Source organism: Pyrgilauda ruficollis, unplaced genomic scaffold, assembly GCF_017590135.1.
Source record: "Pyrgilauda ruficollis isolate IOZ18807 unplaced genomic scaffold, ASM1759013v1 scaffold3, whole genome shotgun sequence".
Classification (NCBI taxonomy): domain Eukaryota; kingdom Metazoa; phylum Chordata; class Aves; order Passeriformes; family Passeridae; genus Pyrgilauda; species Pyrgilauda ruficollis.
Window position 1 is genome coordinate 11,116,283 of NW_024524377.1, and position 22,707 is coordinate 11,138,989.

At 39.7% G+C, this 22,707-nt stretch overlaps 1 protein-coding gene across 1 annotated transcript in view; it reads left to right on the forward strand.

The window, feature by feature from the left end:
- CNTNAP5 (contactin associated protein family member 5) overlaps positions 1 to 22,707 on the forward strand; it is a 258,798-nt gene that overhangs the window by 63,775 nt on the left and 172,316 nt on the right. The window contains exon 3 of the mRNA XM_041473346.1: positions 6,158 to 6,351. Coding sequence (XP_041329280.1) covers positions 6,158 to 6,351 — 194 coding nt within the window. The remainder of the gene's footprint in view (positions 1 to 6,157; positions 6,352 to 22,707) is intronic.

The window sequence follows — 22,707 nt, forward strand, 5'->3', positions numbered from 1 at the left end:
AGTCATGGGAACAGAAGACAGAGTATTGAAACCAAGCCCTAAGTAAGGGGGCTGTTTCAGCAAGTTTTGTTTCATGTTTTGAATGCTTATGTGATAACTGATGAACTGAGGCCAACACAGGGACCTAGAAGCTAAACTCTACCTTGTCTAATTATTTTGCTGCCTGGACCTGTGTAGGAATGTGCAGTTGTAGTGCTGGCAGAGTTCATATGGGGACTTGCTGTAGTTTAACCCTCAAAAACAACGAAGCCCCACACAGCTGCTCACTCCAGCATGGCCTTACCACAGCCACAGTCCTTTCAGAAGTAAACCCGCTCCTGCCTTCCCCATGGCTGCAGTCCCTGCTTTGTGGTGGGCTTTGACATGCTCCAGCATGGCCTCATGCTCAGCCACGGTGCTTCAGGGACTACCTCCTCCGGTGTGCACTTACCCTTGGCCCACAGTCCCTTCAGAGGTAGCACTGTGGTACAGCTGTAACCACAGCCACAGGCACTTTGAGATGTGTGTGCTCTGGCATGGGCTTCTTCACAGCCACAGCCACCTGGGCTGTCCTTTTGCCACAGGGACTCATCCACAGGTCACATCCCTTTGGCTTGAGTTCACACTGGAGTTCCAGCCTGCCCAGTGCACAGGAGCAGCAGAGATGCCCTGGCCACTTGCCAGCCCAGGAGCATGGGCACTGCTGTTATCAAAATGTTCCCAGGCCCAGCAGTCAGATGATAAGCAGTACATCAACCACCAAAAGCAAAGAGTAGCTACTAATGAGCAGTAGACTCTAATAAGCAGTAAGGGAAGCAAGCCCCATGGCAAACACAGAAGCTGCTGATTAATAGCTGACCAGCAGTAACAGCTGTAAATTCAATCTAGTACATTCCATACGAATCTGCAATTTTCTCAAACCCTTTGAGGCCCACATTGGGCACATGTCCTGGACAAACCCCAGCAACTCAACCCTGCACAGCCACTCACTCCCTCTGGTGGGATGGGGCAGAGAATCACAAGAGTAAAAGTGAAGCCATCACTCAGAACTAGGGAAGTCATCGCTCTGAACATCCCTTTTCCTCCTCCTGCATCCCCCTGTAAGTGATGCGTGGTGCTGTATGGGATGGGATAACCCTGTGTTCAGTTGGGGTCAGCTGTCCTGGCTGTGTCCACTCCCAAATTTTGCTTACCCCTACCCTCCTCACTAGTGGTGTGGTGTGAGGAGCAGAAAAGGCCTTGGCCTGTGTGTAAGCAGTTCTCAGCAATAACAGGCACATCTCTGTACTGTCAACACTGTTTCCAGCACAATTAGCCCTGTTCCAGGTACTGTGAAGAGAGCTATGTCTACTCTTGCCAGAGCAGTGCCTGACCTTGGGTTGGAGGAGCCAGTATGGCAGATGGTGGCTGTAGAAACTTTCTTCTCTGTCACTTGAATGCAAATAGTAAATATCTTTACAGGAATTAATATTTCTTAACAAGGACTGGGATGTGGCTTTCTGATAGTATTGAATGTGTTGATGAGTTGGCTTAGCTTTGCTTGTAATTGATAAGACAGTGCTGCAAGGACCAGGGTCTCTGGGTAGAGAGCCAGATGAATGTATTTGTTAATATAAACATGAATGCAACAAGTGAAGATGAATTTATAAAGCACAACCCAGTCCTTTATTGACAGAAAGTTCTATGCATCAAGTTTATTCAGTAATAGATAGCAATAAGTAAAAGGCTGTTTTAAAAAAAAAAAAAGGCCTGCAGTAGTGGAATGTGCCATTTAAAAAACAAACACACGAAGTACCCATGAGTAAAGCTTTGTGTGAACAGCTGAAAGTGATTAATTAAAATGCTGATAAATCTGTACTGGTAATGCTAAAGAGCTAGTATAATTCTGATAAATATGATTCTGAGGTATGAAATATATTATTTTCCCATGAGAGGAATTTATCAGCTTCTTTGTATACAGTAAATAAATAATGAAAAATAATAAGAAAATTGCTACAGTATGACTGTATCACCTAAAATTTTTCAGTTCTTATTAGCTCTCAGCCTGAGTAGCCAGTATATGCAATTATGTATGAGAATATAAAGCATATATAGTGTCAAAAAGAATTTATTTTATGGCCAAGAAGTGTTTGATCTGGGCATTAAAGTAAAATTCTGCAGCAGGGAAGCACTTAGTTGCAGTGGGAAGTCCAGGAATTTTTAGTGATATATACTGTATATAAAGCCATTTGAGTTGTTTGTAAGGCAGGTAGGGTGGAAATAATAATTCCCTTTGCTTTGTAATAATCAACTACAAATAAGTGTGGGCATCCTGAGCAGCCCTGGGGAACATCAAAAAGCACTGACTGTGTAATACTGGGCTTAAATGCACTTTTTGAAACAACTGTGGCAAAATGTACAAACAGTCTGAAAAATAAACAAAAGTATTTGATCATATTTCTTAGAATCGTAAGGGTCTCCAACTGAGAAACCATCAGATCCTTCCTCTCCACCTATTTCTAACATTATGATTTGTTGCCATGGAGAATATGAACAATATATCAGATTCCTGTGGTATTGTGTCTCCACTGGGGTATTTTCCTCATGCCATACCATGTTGAATGGCTCCTTTGAAATGATCCCCAGAAGTTGTGACATGTGTGAGCTGTGAGGAATGATGGTGTAGCACAATGTGCAGAATCCTGTTGATGCCAATGGGAACCTGGTGGGCAGAAAGGGGAAATATTGAGCATCCTGTATCTCTCGTTTTTGTGTGAGAGACAATATGACATCTTAACACACCTAAAACGTGTGCAGATCTGATGGGCATAATCAAAGCCAAATTTTTGTCTGGTTTGCATTTATGCCATAGTTAATACAAGTTATTAACTTTTATTAACTATGGCATAAGTAGTTAATATGTCCTCTTCAATATGTTTGTGTCCAATTGCAGGAAAAAGACATTGGGTTATGCTTGAAGCTGTTCAGAGGACTTGATGTCCTGTAAGTTGTATCTTCAGTAACCCATGTTGTTGCCTATTAGAGCCTTCTTGTCCTTTGTCTTGGGCCTATGCTGCCAGTCCACAGGGCAAGCATCAAGGTGGGGAGAGGAGCAAAAGGCTCTAAATAGTTGCTCTGCTTTTGTTGTGCTTTTTTGCTACTTACTAAAAAAAGTACAGGATGGGTTGTTGACACACTGTCAGGAACGATGTACATAAAAGAGGTGTGCAGACACAGACTATGCTGGAAGAAATGCCAGTATCCCTTGTGCCACCTGCACTGTATGATGGAGTAAATGTGGAGTAAAAAGAACATTTATTGATTTTTGGCACTCACAGCAGTATTTGGTGAGGATTTGGGATAACCACAGAAGCAAGCATGTTTGCTTTATTAGCAGAAGTGAGAAAAGCTTCAGCTCTGCCCTCAGTCATGCAGCCAATGCAGCTTTGCAGTTGCTGGGATTTTAGCTGCCATTCTTACCAGCAGCATAATTACTGTCCACCTGTGAAAATGGTAATGGTGGAAGGTTTGGGAGAGGAGCAACACGTGGGCTTGCTTCTCCACAGGAAGAAAATATATGAAGCAGCTGCTGTTCTGTGAAGACATGGCCTGTAACTGATCTTTCTTGGAAGACCGGCTTTGGAGAGGTGATGCTACGAGCAGGTGGCAGTGCTGTGTCTGCAGTGCTTGCATCTAAAGAGTGACATTCCTAGCAGACAAATGTGCTTGTCATGTAAAGAGGGATGCAGTTCAGAGATACCATGCAATCTATGATTTTAGGGCTCAAGCTCAGCACAGGTCTCCCAAATTTCTGTTCAGTGTGTATCATTTGTTTGACTTCAAAATTAGAAGCCTGTGGTGTTGTGTTCAAGCTGGAAAATAGCAGTGCACAGTAAAGCCAAACACTTTTGTTGAAAGCATATCGCATTCCTGCCACTTCTAGCAGCAGAAGGGAGAAAGCACAAAGTAGATATTTAGTTATGATGTTTGACATACTGCCGGGAAGCATCTGTGCTAACAGGCTTGGCTTAAGAATTTATGTATAAACTAGAACACAGAAAGCAAAGTTTTTGTGTTTTTTAATGGAAAACTCACCAAATATTTTTGTTGGGTGTTATTTTCCTTCATCTAGTTGTCATTCTCTATGTTGAATGAAGGAAAGATGAAAATGCCAACTTTCTTTTAATATGTGCTGAAAACATCTAGAATAGGCTCTTTTGAGTCATGAATGGAACAACTTTGCCAGAACTTCTGAAGCAGATTTTTATATCAGTTCCTGGAATGAAACTGGGGAAAAAAAAAAAAAAAAAAGCAGCAGCTACTGTATTCAGAGTCTATTTCAGATACTGGGTGTTACAATCCAAAGGAAACTTGCCCTTGGTTCATGTGTGCAATAGTCACAATTGTGTGTAGGAGAAATCTGTTGTTTGTTGTCTTTGAATACAGCTTTGTAGTTTGTACCTTAAAAACAGATAACATACTTTCTATATGGCACTTAAAATATCAAAATAAAAAAATGGTGGTGTGGGAGGTAAGCTTGTAAGGATCTTTAGCAGGAGATATTATATAAGCTGTATATAGGTATGGAGTTAAAAGAGCTATAAAGTAGTTGAAGAAGACATCAGTGATGAAATTCCTAGTATTCTCATTAGGTGTTTCATGGCATGCTCATAGGACAGAGTATTCTATTTAAGGCAGGTAAAATAATCAGTGATGATGAAGACTTCTGTTGTGATTGAAGGGGGTAAATCATGGTACTAAGAAGCAGTATATGTTGGTTTGGTTGCAAACTCTTCTTTTCCTGGAGAGTTCTTGTAGAAGAATGGAGGCTGAGTCATCCGGGGAGCAGGAACAATACAGGTATGGAATAGATATGGTTCTGTTTCAGGGGTTCAGATAAATCCTATATTAATAAATTGTAAATAATGACAATTCTAACACCTACTCTTAGACAAAGGGATTTCAGTTGTGAGTTGGAAAGTACAATACCATCCAGGAAAATAAAAGATGTTTGTAGAAGTGCAGAGTTATTGAAATTGAGTTCATTGATGGAAACCACATTTATTAATCTTTCAACTCTATTCACTTCAATAAAATTTTCATGCAGCAACTTTGAGACAGATACGTTCAGTTTTATTCCCAATGTGATTGTGTTCACTGTAGTCATACTGGAGTGCTTTTCCATACTTCATTACTAATGACAAAACAAAAAGGTGTTGGGTTGCAGAAGTAGTGGCAACCTCAAAATTTGAAGTCTTGGTTGATGGCTTGTGTTCTTCATAGCTGCATTGTTTGCTTATTGGTGAGGCTGAATTGAACACTGGGTATATGCAGAGAATAAATGTGTGCAAGAAGCAACAAGTTAAAGGAAAATAAACATAGCTTGTAATTTTAGGGTGTAAAAGAAAGCAGGAGACCATAAAATAATATATTCCAGTCTGGAATAGTTTGCTTTTTAATCACAATCTTCCATTTATTGTAGTGAGCAAAGTGTTAAAATGCAAGCAGTGATTGCAGTTCTGTTTCATTGTCTTGGTGTTACCACAGGCCTGTTTAACCAATGAAGGAATTCAAGGAATAGTGCAAATCTTTACTTCTAAAGGACAAACAGGAATTACAAGCTCATGTCACAGACAGCCTGTTTTCCAGTGTGAAGGCAGTCCTTTTAGTTGTTCAATCAAATGGTTTCTAGCTTTACAACAAATTATCTGAAATGCATTTAGAAGCTGTAATTAAACAATTCTTTCAAATACTTAATAGGGCTCAAATAAAAATAACCAACATTTTGCATTTCTTTCAGAACACAGCAAAAAGGAAAATATCAAAGCAAACTGCAAGTTACAAGTTCACATTCCCAGAACTGCAAGGAGGGAATAGATATGATTTTTCTGGTTTTGTTTGGTTTTTTTTGTGATTGAGCATGAGCCAACCTCATTGATGTTTGTACATCTGAAAAAGAATAAATTTCCTTAAAATGTCTTAGAAATGCAAAATTCCTCATGAGCTTTAGGTTAATGGAGATAACCTGATGGAAGCACACCTCATGTAGTGTATTTCCTAATACTAAAATACAAATAAACAGCCGCGTGCTCAAGTAGAGTCCTCTGTGGTGACCTGAAATAATTTAATGGTTCTTTATCAAGCATAATTTTTTGTGTGCTGTCATTGTTGTCTAAATTGTCCTCATCCAATCTTTCAGGAGCTGGTGGCTGGTCCCCACTGGAGTCCAACGAGCAGCAGTGGCTGCAGGTTGATCTGGGCGACAGAGTGGAGGTCGTGGCGGTGGCCACCCAGGGCAGGTACGGGAGCTCGGACTGGGTGACCGGCTACGCGCTGATGTTCAGCGACACCGGCCGCAACTGGAAGCAGTACAGACAGGACGACGCCGTCTGGGTAGGTCTGAACTGGCAGTGCCTTTGGCCCCAGAGCTCTCTGGTTCAGGCTCGTTTGGGTGACTGGAGAAGCAGCTCTGGTTTCACATCCGAGGAGCGCTGCAGTGGTGAGGGAGCAGACCTGAGCAGCTCCGCGGGGTGTTTGATCTAAATGGGTTATGTCACCGACTGTCTGTGTAATACAAGTTTAGGCCCTCAGGAGTACATTGCATTTCAGATTATGAGGATGATCAGGGCACTTAAAATGACCTGTGTGCTTTTGTGCCTGGTTGGCTCTGATTCAGGCACACCAGGGTAAATGGGGCTAATCACCTCCGTGCTTTCTCCAGGAAAGATGAAAATTAATTCCATGCCTTATGCGTGTTTGGCCAGAACAAGAGAGATCATGCTGAGGAAGATGGGTGGTAAATTGTTCCTCAGCTGGAGAAGGCTGGAGCTGCAGCATGGGTTGTGGGATGATTTAGGAGACACACTAAAAGTGATCAAAGCTTTTCCTAATACTTTAATGCAGACTTGACCATTGCTGTGTCACAAGTTAAGTGTGTGGCTGAGCCAAGTGCTGCTGGTGGGAGTGCCTGGGGGCAGCAGTGGCACCATAGGTGTGGATGGAAAAGTTTACAAGCCTTCCCTTTGTACAGAAAATGCCAATTGTTAGTGAATGGGTAAAAAAATGTGGGATTCTCCCCATGCTATGTGGTGTAGTTCTGTGCATCAATAGCCCTGGTAGCATGAAAATATGTGGTGTTAAAAGAATCAGATTCTTCACAGAAATAAAGGGGAGTGTGTTAAGAGTAACCAAGTACACGTATGTTTTGTCTTTGGTTAATACTCTGCTTAAATGCTGTGTCACAAAAGCAGATTTTGCTTCTAGAACATAATGACTGTGAGTGGTGGGAGCTGGGTACAGCAAGAAGCGGGGAGAAGGGCTGCTTAATTTTTCCCCAAGTGTGTGACGACAGTGGAGATGCATGTACAGGAAGGTAAACTTCTGTGCATCTAAAATCCATTGTATCATCACTTTGCTTTATCATGGTTTGATTCAGGGAAAGCTCATTAAATCCTTCTTCCCTTAGAAAAGAAACTTTGGTTCTAAGATGGTCATAAAATTGTCAAGTGCTTCACCTGTCACTTAAAATGTTATGTTAGGCTGTGTTTGCTATGATACTTACATATATATATATATATATTTATAATGTATATATACATATTTTATATATATTTAAAAGCAGTGGAATTTGGACTGAATATAATGATAATTTAATCTGTCTCTTGACTTCCACCCCTGGAAATCTGAAATCCATACTGAGATATTTTTACTGATTTGGTGTAAGTTAAGTGCTTCTTTGCCTGAAAATATTATGTGGATTGTTAAAATTTTGTATTAGGACAAATTAATTTTTTATTACATGTCAAACTTTTCGGTCCTTTTCTTTCTGGAAACACTTTTTCTTTCTAAATTTTTCTTCTTTAAGGTAAACTTGAAAAGACAACAAGTAGAATTTACCACAGCAAATCTTAATGCCCTAAGGATTCAATTTATGAGTTTCTTATCTGGTACCTAATATTGCACACGAGAATAAGAACAAGCCTAGCAGGCATTTAACAGTGAATTAGGATTTATGAGCAACTTGGGCTCTTTTGTTTTACTAGAGTGATCAGGCATGAAGTTGATTCAGGGCAGAAACTGACACAACTTCCAAAGCCTCAGCAGACTTGAATGCTTGCTTTCTGTGGAGAGATAATTTTTTTATGTTTCTAATGGAAATCACCATAGACTACAGTGCACAGTTTTCTCTATAATTTGGGGGAAATGAATAGACTTTGAGTGTAAAAAAGGAAACAAAGTATTTGGATAATTTTCCCATTACCTTAGTTTCTGGGAGTCACACTGACCAAGTGAGCCAGTAATGTAATTCTAGTCCAGAAGAACCATTTGCTCTGTGTTCCCAGAGGGCTTGAAGGCTTTGTTAGGATGACTCACCAAAATTTCCTGGTGGAAATATCTGATAATGTAAATCCAAAGTGGGCTCATTTGACATTTCATTAGACACTTTAGTCCACCTAAACTGGCAAGTCTCATTAACACTTAGGAGCTTGTATGCCTACCCATGGAATTAATGAAGATCAAGAATTCCTTCTGTACAATTTTTATTCTAACTGAAGAAAAAGTTGATTTTTTTTTTCCCTGGCACTTTTGGATTTTCTTCACTGAATTAAATTAGATCTAGAGAGCCATTCAGAGCACAAAGAGGAAAGCCAAAGAGGCTTTCAGAATCATGTATAGAATTATAATTTCAAATTATGCAGTGTTCCTCTTTTATTGGCAGTTATCCTTTCCTTAGGATTTTTTTCCAACTAAGAAGAAACATAGAAGTGTGCTGTCCAGCTGAATGTTAAAAGATTTTTCAGACCTTTGGATGAAATGAGGACAAGCACAACATGGTACTTGTCCTGAACATCTGGCTCTTGTATAGCTGTAAGGGAAGTTCTGCATTGCACACCCCTAGGAAGGAACCCTTGCCCTTGACTTAAGGTAGTGGACCATTTCACAGGGCTGGGAAAGCAGCCCCCAGGGTAGCCTCCACTGTCACAATCTGTGGCAATGTACACTGTACCAATCTGTCACAAGTGTTGGAGTTCCAGACTTGGGAATCTCTATCTGTGCTGGCTTTGGCTCAGTGACGTTTTTTGCTCAGCAGAAATGAAAACATCCCTCAATTATCAAGACTGTTTCCAGCATAAACCCAAACCAGACCCCCATACCAATTACACTGGTATGAAGAAAATTAACAGTTAAACGCAGCATTTTCCTTTTTTTTTTTTTTTTTTTACCTGGGGTGGGTGGGATGGTCTGTCAAAAGGGATTTAAGGCAGTAGTTTCCTCTGTCAGGGTGAGGTGGCAAGTTACCAATTCTTAATTTCTACTCAAGCCAAGTCAGATTTGATCTGCATTTTGTCCCAGCCTATGTGCATGACTCAGAGAGAAAGCCACGGTGTATTCCCCGTTGGTGATGCTGCAGTGCTCTCTTGGAGGAGCATGCACTGGCCCAGCCTTTCCCTGCTACATATCACTGGGCCAGTGACCACATGTGGTGGGAACAGCTGGAAGGCAGCAAGGCCTTCAGTAATCCCCAAGTAAATCTGTCCAGATGAAACTTTTCTTAATGATCCCAAGAATGCTTGATGGTCCCTATTGCAAGTTCTCTGATGCTCTGAGGAGTTGTTGTGGGTATAAGTTTGGTCCACCCATATGGCAGAGATGTTCTGCAGTGCATCGGAGACCTGGGCACATAAATTCTTTATTGGGCTGCCAATAAGACAGATGTTTGCACACCAGCATATATGACATATCACCAGTAAAAGTCCCTTTCTCTTTATAGAGATTACAAGGCTTATTATCCTCCTCTCCCAGCTTGCATACAGCTCCCATCAACTTCCCTGTTAATGAGGACTGCATAGACAGATCGCAGGGAGAATCAGAAAGCCTTTTAAGTTTTCACTCAGCCTGTGTTTATGATGTTAGTAAATTCTGCAGCTGGAGTTGAAGACAAGACAGATTAGCCATTTAAAACCAATTTTCCAACCCCATTTGTATTTAAATAATCTTGTTGCAAAAGGACTCTCTGGTTCAGAGCAAACTAGACTTATAATTATATTTTCAATATGGATAAATCAGCTATGTGTGGACACACTAGCTATTGATTGGGAGACATAAAACATAAATCTTATTGCTTGTAACAAGTAAATGATTTTTCAGTGTTTTTAAGTGTTGAATAATTCAGCATTTGCTTTACCTGCATACACATCACAGCTTGAGTCAGTCCAAATTGTGTATTTTACTGGGAAAAAAAAATGTGGGTTGTGATACAATGCTATTTCATTTTAGATTGCAATTTTTATGCTATCTATATTGAAAAATACTTTGCAAAGCTGAAAAACACAATTATGCAGGAAGGCACAAAGGAAGGGGTGAAACAGGCATAGATGCATGCAACAAAAGGAGAAAAGAGATGTTCTTTATACAAAGTTTTGAAAGGAGAAGGAGAGCTTGTGGAATTGGAGATAAAGGCAGACTTCTCTGACAGTGGCAGAGAAGGCTTTTATATTAGAACAATGAATGTGTGCAGAAAGGCAATGAAGAGGGAAAATGGCATAGATAGAACACAGAGATAGTTCACACTCTGTGCTGTCCCATGCACATCCAGTGCACATTGAGCAGGAGTGTGCTGGTTAGAAATGGTCAGCTGGTATCAGCTGACTTGGTTGGTGAACTTTCTGATAAATCTGCTGTCCACTGCACATGGAAGGCAGAAGATGGCTCTGGGTGGGAGAGGGGCTGTGAGCCCTGACCCCAGAGCTGCATCAGAAGATCTGAAGTGCTCCTCTAGTGTTGGACCATGACCCCTTGGTCCTGCAGGGAATAAGGCAGAGCTCCTCTCCTGGAGCAGTGCCCCAGTGGTGTTGTGCTTCTTGCAGGTGCGAGGATGCTGTGTGAGGCCTGGAGAGTTGGCAGGAGGCTGAGGATGCGTTAGGAATATGTAATTTCCAGAGGAGCAGGAAAAGTGTTTAATAGAGGTGAAAAAGATCCCTTGCATCCCCTTTCATTGGGAAACTTCTTACTTGTACGTGTGAGCTTTTGCTGAACCAGAGGCTTTTCTAATGAAGTCTAGAGGAGGGTCACCCTTAATTGGCTTATAAATCTACAGGGGTGCTGTAAACTTTCCCATTCCACCCTAGCTGGATAATGACTCTGGAACTGTTTTGGTGAGTTAATTATTGTGAACATAGTTAGAATATTAATCTTCTTGTCAGATTTATAATTGTGCTAATTTATTTTAAAGCATCTTTTAGCTCCTAGTCCTAACACCCTTCAAGCAAGACCACAGCAACTTTCCACATGTAGCAATGAGAAGTCCCACATTGTTTGCTTGGGTTAGAGAATGAGTTTTTGCTTGTCTTGTTATAATGCTTTCTGCTATACTGGTATTAAGATATATTTAAACTCCTTTATGCACAGTAATTATTGCCAGTCAAATAGGTGTTAAGCAGTAGGTATCTATGGATTATTTCCTTTTCCACCTTTGCTCTAAGAAAAGAAAAAGAAGAAACAAAAAGCCAATTGCTACTTTCAAGTAGGAATGAAGAAAGCAATTCAGTCTTGCTGCAGGGAAGCAAGGTTTTCCAGAAGTTTTCATTGCTGTGTTATTACAGATCTTGAAGAGGCAACCATTATCCCTTTGTTGTAATTAGGACTGTTCAGATTTAAGACTGCCTGATTCTGTGATGGTGTTTGGATGTTACTAATTTGTTTCTAATTCTGGTTTCACATCCTGAGCTGGCTGCAAACGTGGCCTCCTGAGCACATTCTTAGGAAATCTGTCTTTCTTGATATCACCAGGCAGTTCTTCGTTGGGAGGATAATTCGAAGTGTCAGTATATCTGTTTTTGTTAAGTGCAGTCTGTGTGGATTTATGTCTGAATAAAATGGATGTACTTAGATTTCAAATAACCCTCTACTTTTGAGATACTGGATTTAGCCTTAAGGTAAGTGAATTTTGTATGAATTCTGTGACCTTACAATGTGCTTTTATCATTGGTTAACTGTAAAGTGATATTAAGGTGGAGTCTAGATAATTTCATTATTAACATATTATCCATCAGCAGTGTCCTCAGGAATTCTCTGTGCATGGTGTTTGGCAGCAATTCACTCTGACCCAGAAAAAATTGCAAGAAATATGGTTATTGACAGTTCGTGCTGTTGTTACTGACTTCCCAGTCCTATGCCTTTGCAAATTGCCTGAAATGCATCTTTTCTGTAACCATTTCACACAGGAAGGCTGAGAAATGTTCTCTAATTTCTCATTCCTACATTCCGGATATACTCCATGACCTTGTCTCTCCTCTGCTTTGTGTTAGCAGCTACAGGGTGTGACTCCATAGGACCAGCCCTAATGTTTTGGAGTGGGAAGAGTGGTTGGCATGGGTCTGGTTGGTGATGTCTGGTCCCAAAACTTAAGTGTTTTCCAATCATCTCCAGCAGTTTTGTCTTCCACAGCCAGAAAGCTGTTGTTTCCCCTCCAGGCATCTACTAAGACAGAAAATTTTGTTTGTGGCATGCTAGGATGGTTAATGTGGAAAATAGGGGACGTTGCCTTGTAGATGGTGGAGTTTAGCCAGCAACTCTTTTATATCAGTAGACCAAGTTTCATTATTTCTGTTTGCAAATTATGTTCCATGGCATTTGAAGGCTTAAATAGGCGCCTTTACAAATTCTGAATAAATATGGAACAAATAGTTATGTAATCCATATGCCTACAGAGCTCAAAGTTTCTTTGCAGTTGTTTGGTACATTTTTGGAACAAATGAGTTGGCTCTAGCTGTCTGAAAAACCAATTCTTTTGTGGGAAACCAACTAACAAGAGTACTCTTATTGTACTGTTATGTACTGTAAAATAAGACAAATCTCCTCCTGCTAAAAAGTGTGTCACTTTACTTCTACTGATTCACTATTAGATTAGATTAATCCAAATAAATAAACTGGTTTGAGTTGTAGTGTTCAGGTCTTCAGTAGCTGTTACAAGAGTGTACTGATTTTGCTCTGAGCCCTTTTTAAGTGTTGGATTAATCCTGTAGTGAGAAGCTCGTGAGCAGAGAAATAGAAACCTATAGCTTGTGGCTAGTGAAAATGGTGCATGAGGGAGGGAGGCAAGCAATGAACAAACCATTGCAAACCCCTCCAGGACTGGCAGAGGGCTGTGATCTTATGTAGACACCAGGTTTAGTGATGAGACATACTTGTAAACTGATTGGAAAGAGGAGAAATGAGAGGAATGGAGATGAGGGGAGACAGAGACAGATGGAAAGGTAGAGAGCTCTAGTCAGTGGCCAGAGCTTCAGTATCTAAGATGGAATGAAGAACAGTTTCATTACATCTGCAGTCAGCAGCAGCAGAAACTGACCGTCTTCCATTTCTGCTCCTCCTCTTCTTTTCTCCCTGGTTAGCAGATTTGTGTTCCACCTTGGGTTAATCTACCCAGTGTTTCCTGCTGTTACACACCCATCAGCTGCAGAGGTGCCCCTAGAAACTGTTACTGAGATACTTTCTTGAAAAAGTGTTATTTGCACAGAAACTTTTTTTAAGCACTAAGATTGGATCTTTGCATAGTGTCAATGCAGGAATGGGAAGACGGAAAAACAGATAGGTCCAGATGATTTATGGGGAGGACCCTGATTTATTAAAACTTTCATTTTCTTAGGCTATTTCTCAAAGGTCCCATGTTCTGCAAGTGTCTTTGGTTGTGTGGAAATTCTGCTGCATTGCTCCTTTATGGTCTGACTGGGAGCCTGTTGCTGTCCCTGGGGCCCTTTCCCATCAGGGATCCCCAAACTATAAGGATAATGAAATGTTCTTCCTTGAATGAACTCAGGTGCCAATGCCTTTTTTTTTTTGCTTTTTCTTCTGAACTGTTGTGTAAGCTAAGGTGACTTTGTTACATATTAAAAAAAAAAAAAAAAAAAGTGTAGTCACACAATTAAATTGTCTGATAAGTAATATTTTCTTGCTTTTATGTAAACCAAGAAATTCTGTAGTGACATATTCTTTACAGTCCTGGAAAGATGATCTTTGCAGAATTCCTTCCTCCCAAACCCCTAATCATTTCAGCTAATATGGATTTATTTTTTTAGGTTGAAGAGGGGACTTTTTACCTTGCAAAAAGAACTTTAAAATTATTTGTTTTCATTGTTATTAAGAAATTAGTTTTATGAGATTTATTATTTTTTAACTGCCCATGCCTGTACTGGGATATTCCAAGTCTGGAAACAGTGTTTCTCTAATGATTTCTATAGAAAAAATGTAAATATTTAATATATTTTATTAGATCTCTTCCCTAGTTATAAAACAGAACAATTAGTGAAAATAGTGATATTTTTAAAAATTACTCAATTATTATTCTTGTTGTGAAGGACCTCTTTTAATATATTGCCTTTCCAGATGTGTAGTGCATCTTTTACATCTTTCAGTGACTCCCAAATTTTAGTGCATGAGAACTTTCAAAACACATAATCATTAATCCTGAATGTCCGCTATTATACCAGTTGTGCTTTTGACTCTCAAAGCTGATTCTCAGGGAATGGGGAAAGATAGAAGTCCTTAGAAGATCCCTTGAGGTACAAATAAGTAAGAACAAAATTTATCTGTGGAATGAATAAGACTGTTCATGTTCCTTTGAAATTTAAGGTAACTGAATTTTTTTGATGTATTTCTGACACTTTTGGGGAGCTGCCTACACCTGCTATACAGGAGTTAGTTAACATTTGTGGACTTAGTAAGCAAACATGAAAATAAACTTCAGCAAATCAAAGTAAAGAGTAAATCCTGGCATAGCAGTACTTGAAGGACATTTACCCTTCAGGGAATAAATATTCTTATATATTGCAAGTTGAGGGTACAAATGCAGTTCTGGAAACATGATGAGAGGTTCCATATATAGACACCTTTACAGCTTGAAAGAGAGATGAGATTTGACTCAAATAAAAACTAGTCAGCTGTTGTGCTCACAGAAACTAAATGTGAGCCACATTTTTATTTTAAATATGGAGACTCCCATATGAGTGATAAGAATGGACAAATCTTCTCTGGAGAAGATTCTAGCTGTCTTGAGATGAGGTTTGCTAGACTTTGTGGAGAATTTGTATAGAAAAATTTTGCCTGGGTGTATTTCAAGTTTAGGTTCAGCTTGCAAAAATAATAATTTCATTTGCAATTACTTCCATTTGGAAATTATACTTACCATTTTAAAATCCATGTCGTGGTTGCCTCAGAAGAGTCTTTGTCTTGATAGAAAGTCAAGAAAGCATCCAAACTTGTCCTAGTTAATTTAGGAAAGCTGGTTCAAAAGAGCTTTACACCTTTTGCTTGGGAACTGTTTTAAAGATTAAAGCAATTCTGGCAATGACTAGCAATTCTGTTAATTCTCCTTCCATAAATCCCCATGGATCCAAGAGATGCAGGTCCTTTTGGCACTGGCATGATAGCCAATTTTGGCTGATGCTTTCAAATCTTTTCTCTGGGTGCTTTGGGGGAAAACTGAGATTCTTAAGATTGCAGGGCAGGAGTTTACTTGTAGTATCAAAAGAAAACTACAGTGTTCTGTATCTAGATTTTTTATTTATATTATACAGTTTGCTGACACAGGGGGACTTTCTAAACATCTAGAGCGTGTTTTACATCCTCTGTGTTGGACCCGAACCTCTGTTTTCCTCTGGGCACAAATGCTCATTCTGCACTGCAGAGCTGTCCACAGTTACTCATCTCTCCTTGCTGAGTCCTTCAGACCAAGAGTGTTTGTATGCCAGTTAGAATATGTGTGTGCCTGGTGGAAAAATCTTAATGTTAGCAATACACATTAATGGGAATACTTGTAAATTCCATATGCTCAGCAGATGCTTTCTCATTTAGGCTTCAGCTGAAAAAAGTTAAATAGGATAAGGAAAGGAAAAATACTGAAAACATGTCTCATGAGAAGCCTTCTGTGATCTGTTACTCAATAAATTAATAGAGACAGATTTTATTCTGGAGAGCAGATACGAAGAATCATGCTCTTGAAGGATACCTTACAAATACTGCCTTCTTGCATCACACAGTACTTCAGGGAAAAGACTTTGTCTCCATGGAAGTGGGCACACATCGGTATTGTTCCCATAAAGCAGTCTCTGGAAAAAACTTATTCTATAGAGATTTAGGAGAGATTTCCACATCATGGCTTCTACATTGTTTTGCAATGGAATCATTGTTCAAGCATCTGTCACTTTGTTCGTTATGTGTGTTCATAATGGGTAGTTTTCCTTGTTTTTAATTTGTGTTCCAGATGTATGTATTCATGCTTTTATGTACATCCAATATGTGATCCTTCGTAAGCACTCTCTAATATCTTTACACTTTCTAACTTCTTCTTATTTCTTGATACAAATTCACAAGCACACTACCAAATCCATGAATGATTTATGCTGAAGAAAGTTTGAGATTAGTGGACTGAAATGTGCAGCCTTTTCTTGGTTTTGTTTCCTCTGAAAGGGAGATCAAAACTCTTGGTTTTAGTGTTGAGAACAGTTTTGTAATGTCTAAAGCAGAGTTAGATCCCAGAGTTAGAATCCAAGTTTCTTATTACATCAGTGCAGACAGCTGAAGTGTGCAGCTGAATTTTGTAGAGAGCACTTAGTATTGACAAATTACACCCAACAAACCATAACAAAGTTCAGTCAGCCAAAGCCTGGGCTATCCCTGCAGAAAGATTTCAAAAATTTCAAGTAGCTGTGATTTTTATCGCAGTCACGTAGTTCATGACTGACACATTTACAGGTAGCAACTCCTTGTTGGCAGCAAATCTCAAGTTTAGATAATACTATAGCAAGGAGAAAACATTATCATGTGCTCTGCTATCCTACTATCTGCAGAACCTGAGGGACTCATCAAAATATGCACAAAAAAAAGGGAAAGGTAGTCACTCTTTAAGAAACTGACTCCTTGAAATCTGATGGCCATGGAGGTCATGTCTGGTAGCTTCTGGCTGAGTTTCCTCACAGGAGAAGGGGAGTTTTGAGTACTGCAGGAATGAAAAAGGCATCTTCATGCCTTATCCTTAATATAATTTCCCCTTTTTTTTCTTTTTTTTTCTTCTCTCATTTTACTTTTTCTCTTAACTACTCTTCTGTCCCACTAGACTGGGCCACAGTAGGCTGCCTTTGTTTTGGTTGCTTCTCTAGCTGGAGTATGTATTATAGTGAAGAGGATAGCAGAGATTAGCCTAGATAGCCTTTATTTATAGAATTCAGAGGTATGTTTAATTTCTCAGTGAAAATTATCAAGGGGAAAAGGATCTAAAGACAGTTATAGAGATTCTGAAAGTTCTTAATACATCCATTTTAGTGGGACACTTCCTGTTACCTCTACTTAAAGCAAATAGTAACTGACTTTGAACAGTGCTTTCTAAAATCTGTGAGGTTATTCAGGTACAAGTAACTACTCATCTGAATGAAGGTTTTAGCCCGTGATCTGGCAAACATATGGGCACTTAACTCATGCATTTACATTTACAGAATGAGCCATGAAGCATAGCAATTTAGAAATGAGGAAATCTGGAATGTTGATTCTACATAACTCTGTAATAAAACTTCCAGTGGTGCCAGGATTTCATCCCACACCTGTAATTAGTTGCTCAACATATTGTAGAGTAGAGGCTTTGCAATTACGTACTTGCTGAACTTGAAAGTTACTTACTTAGTTGTCTTATTTGCTCTGAAGCTTGTTTCTTCTCCTTTTTGGTTTTTTGTTTGCATGTTTTGGGGTTTTTTTGGCTTTTTTTTTTTTTTTCTGTTTCCTGGAAAACCGTTTCTCTACCAATTTGTTCATCTTGAGGGGCTTTCTTCTTGTCTACCTTTTGTGGATGGCCAGAGTCATTAGAAGCAAATGCATGTCTACAGTCTGATTTTTAAAACAAACTGCAGCAGCAGCACATTGCCATGAAATGAGTCCTTGATTTCACACCATCCTTCACCTAACTTTGCTTCTTTCTTTCCTTCTGCCAAGCTGGAGGTCAGTATTTAGTGCTTAGCTTTAGTATTTGAAGGCTTATAATGGTATCGATGTTTATGGACGCTGGTTTATGTCCATGGACATTATTTGGTTATAGCCCTGTAAAATATGTGTGCTATTCCAGCCTGAGAAATATGTGCATGTGGTTATGCATACATCACTATAAAGGTTAACAGAAATGGTGATCTGCAAGGAATATTCTTATGAAATTAAAGACTCACAGATATTTAAGGCAGGTTTGAAGAGTTATTGTCAAATATGCAGAGCAGTTGTGTGTATATGTTTAAAAATAAATTCATAGGACAGTGGAAAAGCAAATCTGAGATAGAGAGGGAAGGCAGAGTTTCAGGTGGCATTCATCCAGCCATATCTGCAAGAATGCAACGATGATGATTTATAATTACTGTGACGAAAATAACGATGATTCTGCTGCCACATTTTTACCATAGCCTTGGGAGTATAAGTAATTATGCAATGATCAGTTGATTCTACATATTCACAAATTTCGCTCTTTATCATAATTGGTTTAGTCCCTTGGAATTAGTCCAGAGTTTTACTTCATACAGTTGGTTGTAAAAGGGAAGTGGAAGGAAGCAAATTTCCTTCAGCTGCATGCACCAAATCAAAGTCTGATCGGTACTTGTTTATTCTTCCAGGTTTTTAAAAAAAGCAAGAAATAAAAAAACAACAATTAAACCCTTACACAGAAGCCATCTATGTCTCCTCTTTGGAGATGTTTTCAGTGGGTATCAAAAATTAGCTGATTCACACTTCAAAACACACTTTTTCTGCATATTATCTGCTGGATGTTCAGTGGTCATATTAGATTGAATGAGGGGGATTCAGGCTTTGTGTTTGCTTTCATGCCCACCAAAGGCTTTACCTGGTTGTCTCCATCCTAATATTGTCATTCAAGGAAATAATCTGATTTCATGGCCTCCAAAGCCCTTGCTACTTATGAAGCCATTTTATTCTTGACTGTGTTTTTGACATCTCTGTAGCCAGAAAATATTTTGTCCCAAGCCCTCTACCCTTCACAAAAAAAAGACCCCTACCAAACTAAAAATGCTTTGAGGTGAAAAGAAAGAGGCATGCTAATGAGTAACTGAAGGATGTCCAGGTACACTGTCAAATTCCACATCCCAGAATTCCATGTTAAGCTGAATATCAATATCAGTTTTGATGCTGTTTGTCTGTAAGATTACAAAGTAACTGGAATCCTTTTGCTGCCTTCTAGGGACCCTTATGCATTCAAGCACAAAACCTAATACAGCATCAAATGGTCCCAGAGGGTTTATTTGTCTGGGTAGCAGCAGGCAGAATGATAAACAAAATGTCACAGATGAAGGAGCAGTGCAGGCAGTCGTACATGTCTAGCAGCCATAGACAGTGAGCTGTGGCCTGTCTGTTACCAATTTGTCTTAAATCATGCAATTAGACATCTTTCTTTATCACATGCTAATCACTACCTTCCTGGCCCAATTATACCTGCTGGCTTTCAAGCACATGGCTGTATAAATGGGGTCACTGTAATTCAGATTTGGCAAATAGACTGAACTTTTTCCACGTTCTTAATAACTGGTTACAAACTGAAATTGCAGCATTTATCTCTGTGCAGCCAAATACTTCCTGCTACCTTGAATAATTCTTCTAGGTCTCCTAGGTCTTGGTATGCCTTGGACCTCCCTTGGGGCAAAAGCACAGCTGATCAACACCAAATGTTTCATTTCCTGAGCTATTCCCATGATAAGGTGTGGTTGTGGCCCAGAGACACATTCGGGTTCCCTGTGGTTTTCTGATCTTCTGGCCCACTGAGCCAGAATGAAATGACTCTTCTCTTAGTGGTAAATAATGAGAGAAATGATGGCTCCATGGTGAGCCTTCCTTCGGATGAGATGCAGAGCTGAAGCCGAGTCCTTCACTTCCGAATGAGCACAGGTGTTTCATTTGCAAGGTGTCTGTTTCTTGTTATCTTGTATTCTTTCCCAGCCATTTCCATTTGTAATGGCATCAAGGGCACTGCTGGCATTAGGGACCACTGCCTGTTTAGTAGGTCCACCTTCAGGAGGTAGAACATTAGCAGAAGCAGCAGCAAAATATCTGACTGGTATACAGAGAAACAGGGCTGCAGGAAATTGAGGAACCTTTGTGTCCAATGGTCAATCTCCTGGGTCAACCAGATGTTTTCCTGGGAGGCTTAGGATCCCAGCTTTAAATTTCAAAGGCTTAAATCTGCTCAAATCCTTTTTTGAGTCTTTAGATGAATCTAGTTTTATGGTTACATAAATTTTTCGGCAGTGGTAGAAGGGACTCTGTTCCACTGCAAAAGAACAGAAATAAAATGGCAGTAGACTTAGGCAGATCAATATCACTCTTCTGTGCAATTTTTAAAAACCAAAGTTGCAGCAGAAAAACCAGTTATTGCAATGCTACTTAATTCATTTAGCAATAGAGTGCATTGATTGATATTGTCATAAATAACAAGCCACTTCATCTGTGCCCCCTCGCTGCCCTATCATATTACACGTACAGGCTAAGATGAAAAAACAGCTGCAGCCCTTCTGAGCCTCAGGCTAACAAGCCTTATTGATTGCACTTGTCGTGAGTAATCTAAAGCTAAAAGATAGCTGCCCATAGGATTTGTATCTAAGCATCATAGGCCAGGTTTGAATCCACACCATTTTCTAGGTGGGTAGTGCCCGTGGAAGCTATGCTGATTTCTAGGCAGCTGACATGTTTTACTGGAAACAAGTGCAAGCAGAAGAGTCATGTTCTGAGCAGTGATTGGCAAAATCAATCCTAATTAGGCTGCAGATATTCAAGGCCACTTCTAAACCTGAGCCTTTTCTTGATCCCCTTTAATTATGTATTCAGATCAAAATGACACCCTGAGCTATTATCCTGCTTGTTAAACCCACTCAGTCGCTTGCTGTCTGAGCAAACGCATCTACGTTTTGCTAAGCGGCATAAATGGTTGTCTCTGTCAGTCTCTACACTGAGGGAGCTGCAGCTGTGTCCTTCAGCATCTTGGATTTCAGAGCTCACTGCAAAACTTTGGAGAACTTTGTGCAAGTTGGCTTTGCACTCAATCAAACTTGAGCTGTCACTTGTTCTTTTTCTCTGTGGGGCTTCAGAGGTATCTCCTTTATAGATGTTAAATCAGAGCATTTTAGAAATATCTGTAGGGGAACAAAAGGTGTTTCTTTTGTTTGCTTGTTGGTTTTTATCTCACATGTGAGCTGTCACTCCTTGTTCCCAGAAAAAGGAAGAGAAGAACATGGTATGGTATTAGGTATGGAGCTTAGAGGCTTGATGTTACTAATTAGCAGGGCTGACAGTCAGGGGCAAGAGAGGAGCAGAGGCTGCTTAATCAGTGTGCATTTGGGGGCTAATTCAGTATTGTAGACATGACCTTTTCTTTAAAAATCTGCTGCAGACACAGATTTCTTGGGCCATTGTGGCATGCCGAGGAATGAGATGGTCAGTGACACTGGGCAAAATACCTGAGCTAGCAAAAAATTCCCTGAACTTGCATATGAGTGAAATAGCAGGTAGAACAGGAAGGTAATAATAAATGTATTAAAACCATATTTATAAAATACTGACTTTTTTTTTTTTTTTTTTGAGAGGGATGAGCAGAATATTTTGAGGCAAGGTACTGTACTTCTGCAATTGCTCATTCAGTAAAAAGAAAAACTATGTATGAAGAAGAAAGCTAGAAAATTTGCAAGTGTTAAAATAGGTGCTATTGTGGGGCACAGTGAAGGTTATCCCAGTGAAGGTGTTTGCTTTACATGGAGATCAGCAGATTTCAGTGTTTATTTAGATCAACGAGTCATCTTCCCTGCTTACAGTGGCTGGTAGAGTTCCTTCTGTAGAACCTCTCCCTCTTTCTTTTTACCTTTATTTTCCAATTGTTTTTGTTCAGTGTAGTTTTGCTGCTTATATTATTTAGTCCTACCAGCTTTGCTGGATGTAATTTCCTTACATACTATTTGTTTTAGTGTTTTTATTAACTTTTATAGCACAGGTTTTGTTGCCACTTAGCTACTAAACATTAATGCAGTGCATACAAAAAATATAGTTCACTACTTACTCAGAGAAGTACCAAAGGGTATACCTTGGTACCATTCCTATAAGAAACACCATGAACTCAAGATTGCAGGAATAAAAACCAAGGAAAAAAAAAGTCTTGGTTTCATCAAGCTTAATTCTCTAAAAGTCATTGTATACTAATTTTTCTAGAGACCATAATCACATAGCTAGAGAGGAGTTTTTTCCTTTTCCTTTGACTTTAGGATACAGCTGAAAATTCTGGTCCGCTACTGTTCTCAAAATGAAAGCTGTAAGTAGGGCTTCTTTTATTTGTGTCTGTTATATGTGACCTTGGACTTCATTCTGCAATCCCAAGGGTCATTTCCAGGGTTCATTAGTCCTTGTGTGCTGCACTTTTCTGGTAATGTTGGAGGCAGTTCTGGACCTGCTACCCAGCGGGCAAAACATTAAAGGCCTCTTTGGAAATACATGCTGAACAATGCTATTCATGTTTTAATATGCCGTAGGTTAGTCAGAATTTTCTTTCTTCACCTTGGGGTTTAATTGCTCCAGTATCAGTTGGGACACCTGGCGACTTTGTCACCAGCGCTGTCCAATTTTTTAAGCTGTTCTCATAATGGAAACCATTTGTACTGGGGTGAGACATCCCCTGGATTGCCTTTAGCAAGGCACTGATGATTGAGGAGCACATGCAGTGCAGGGGTCTCA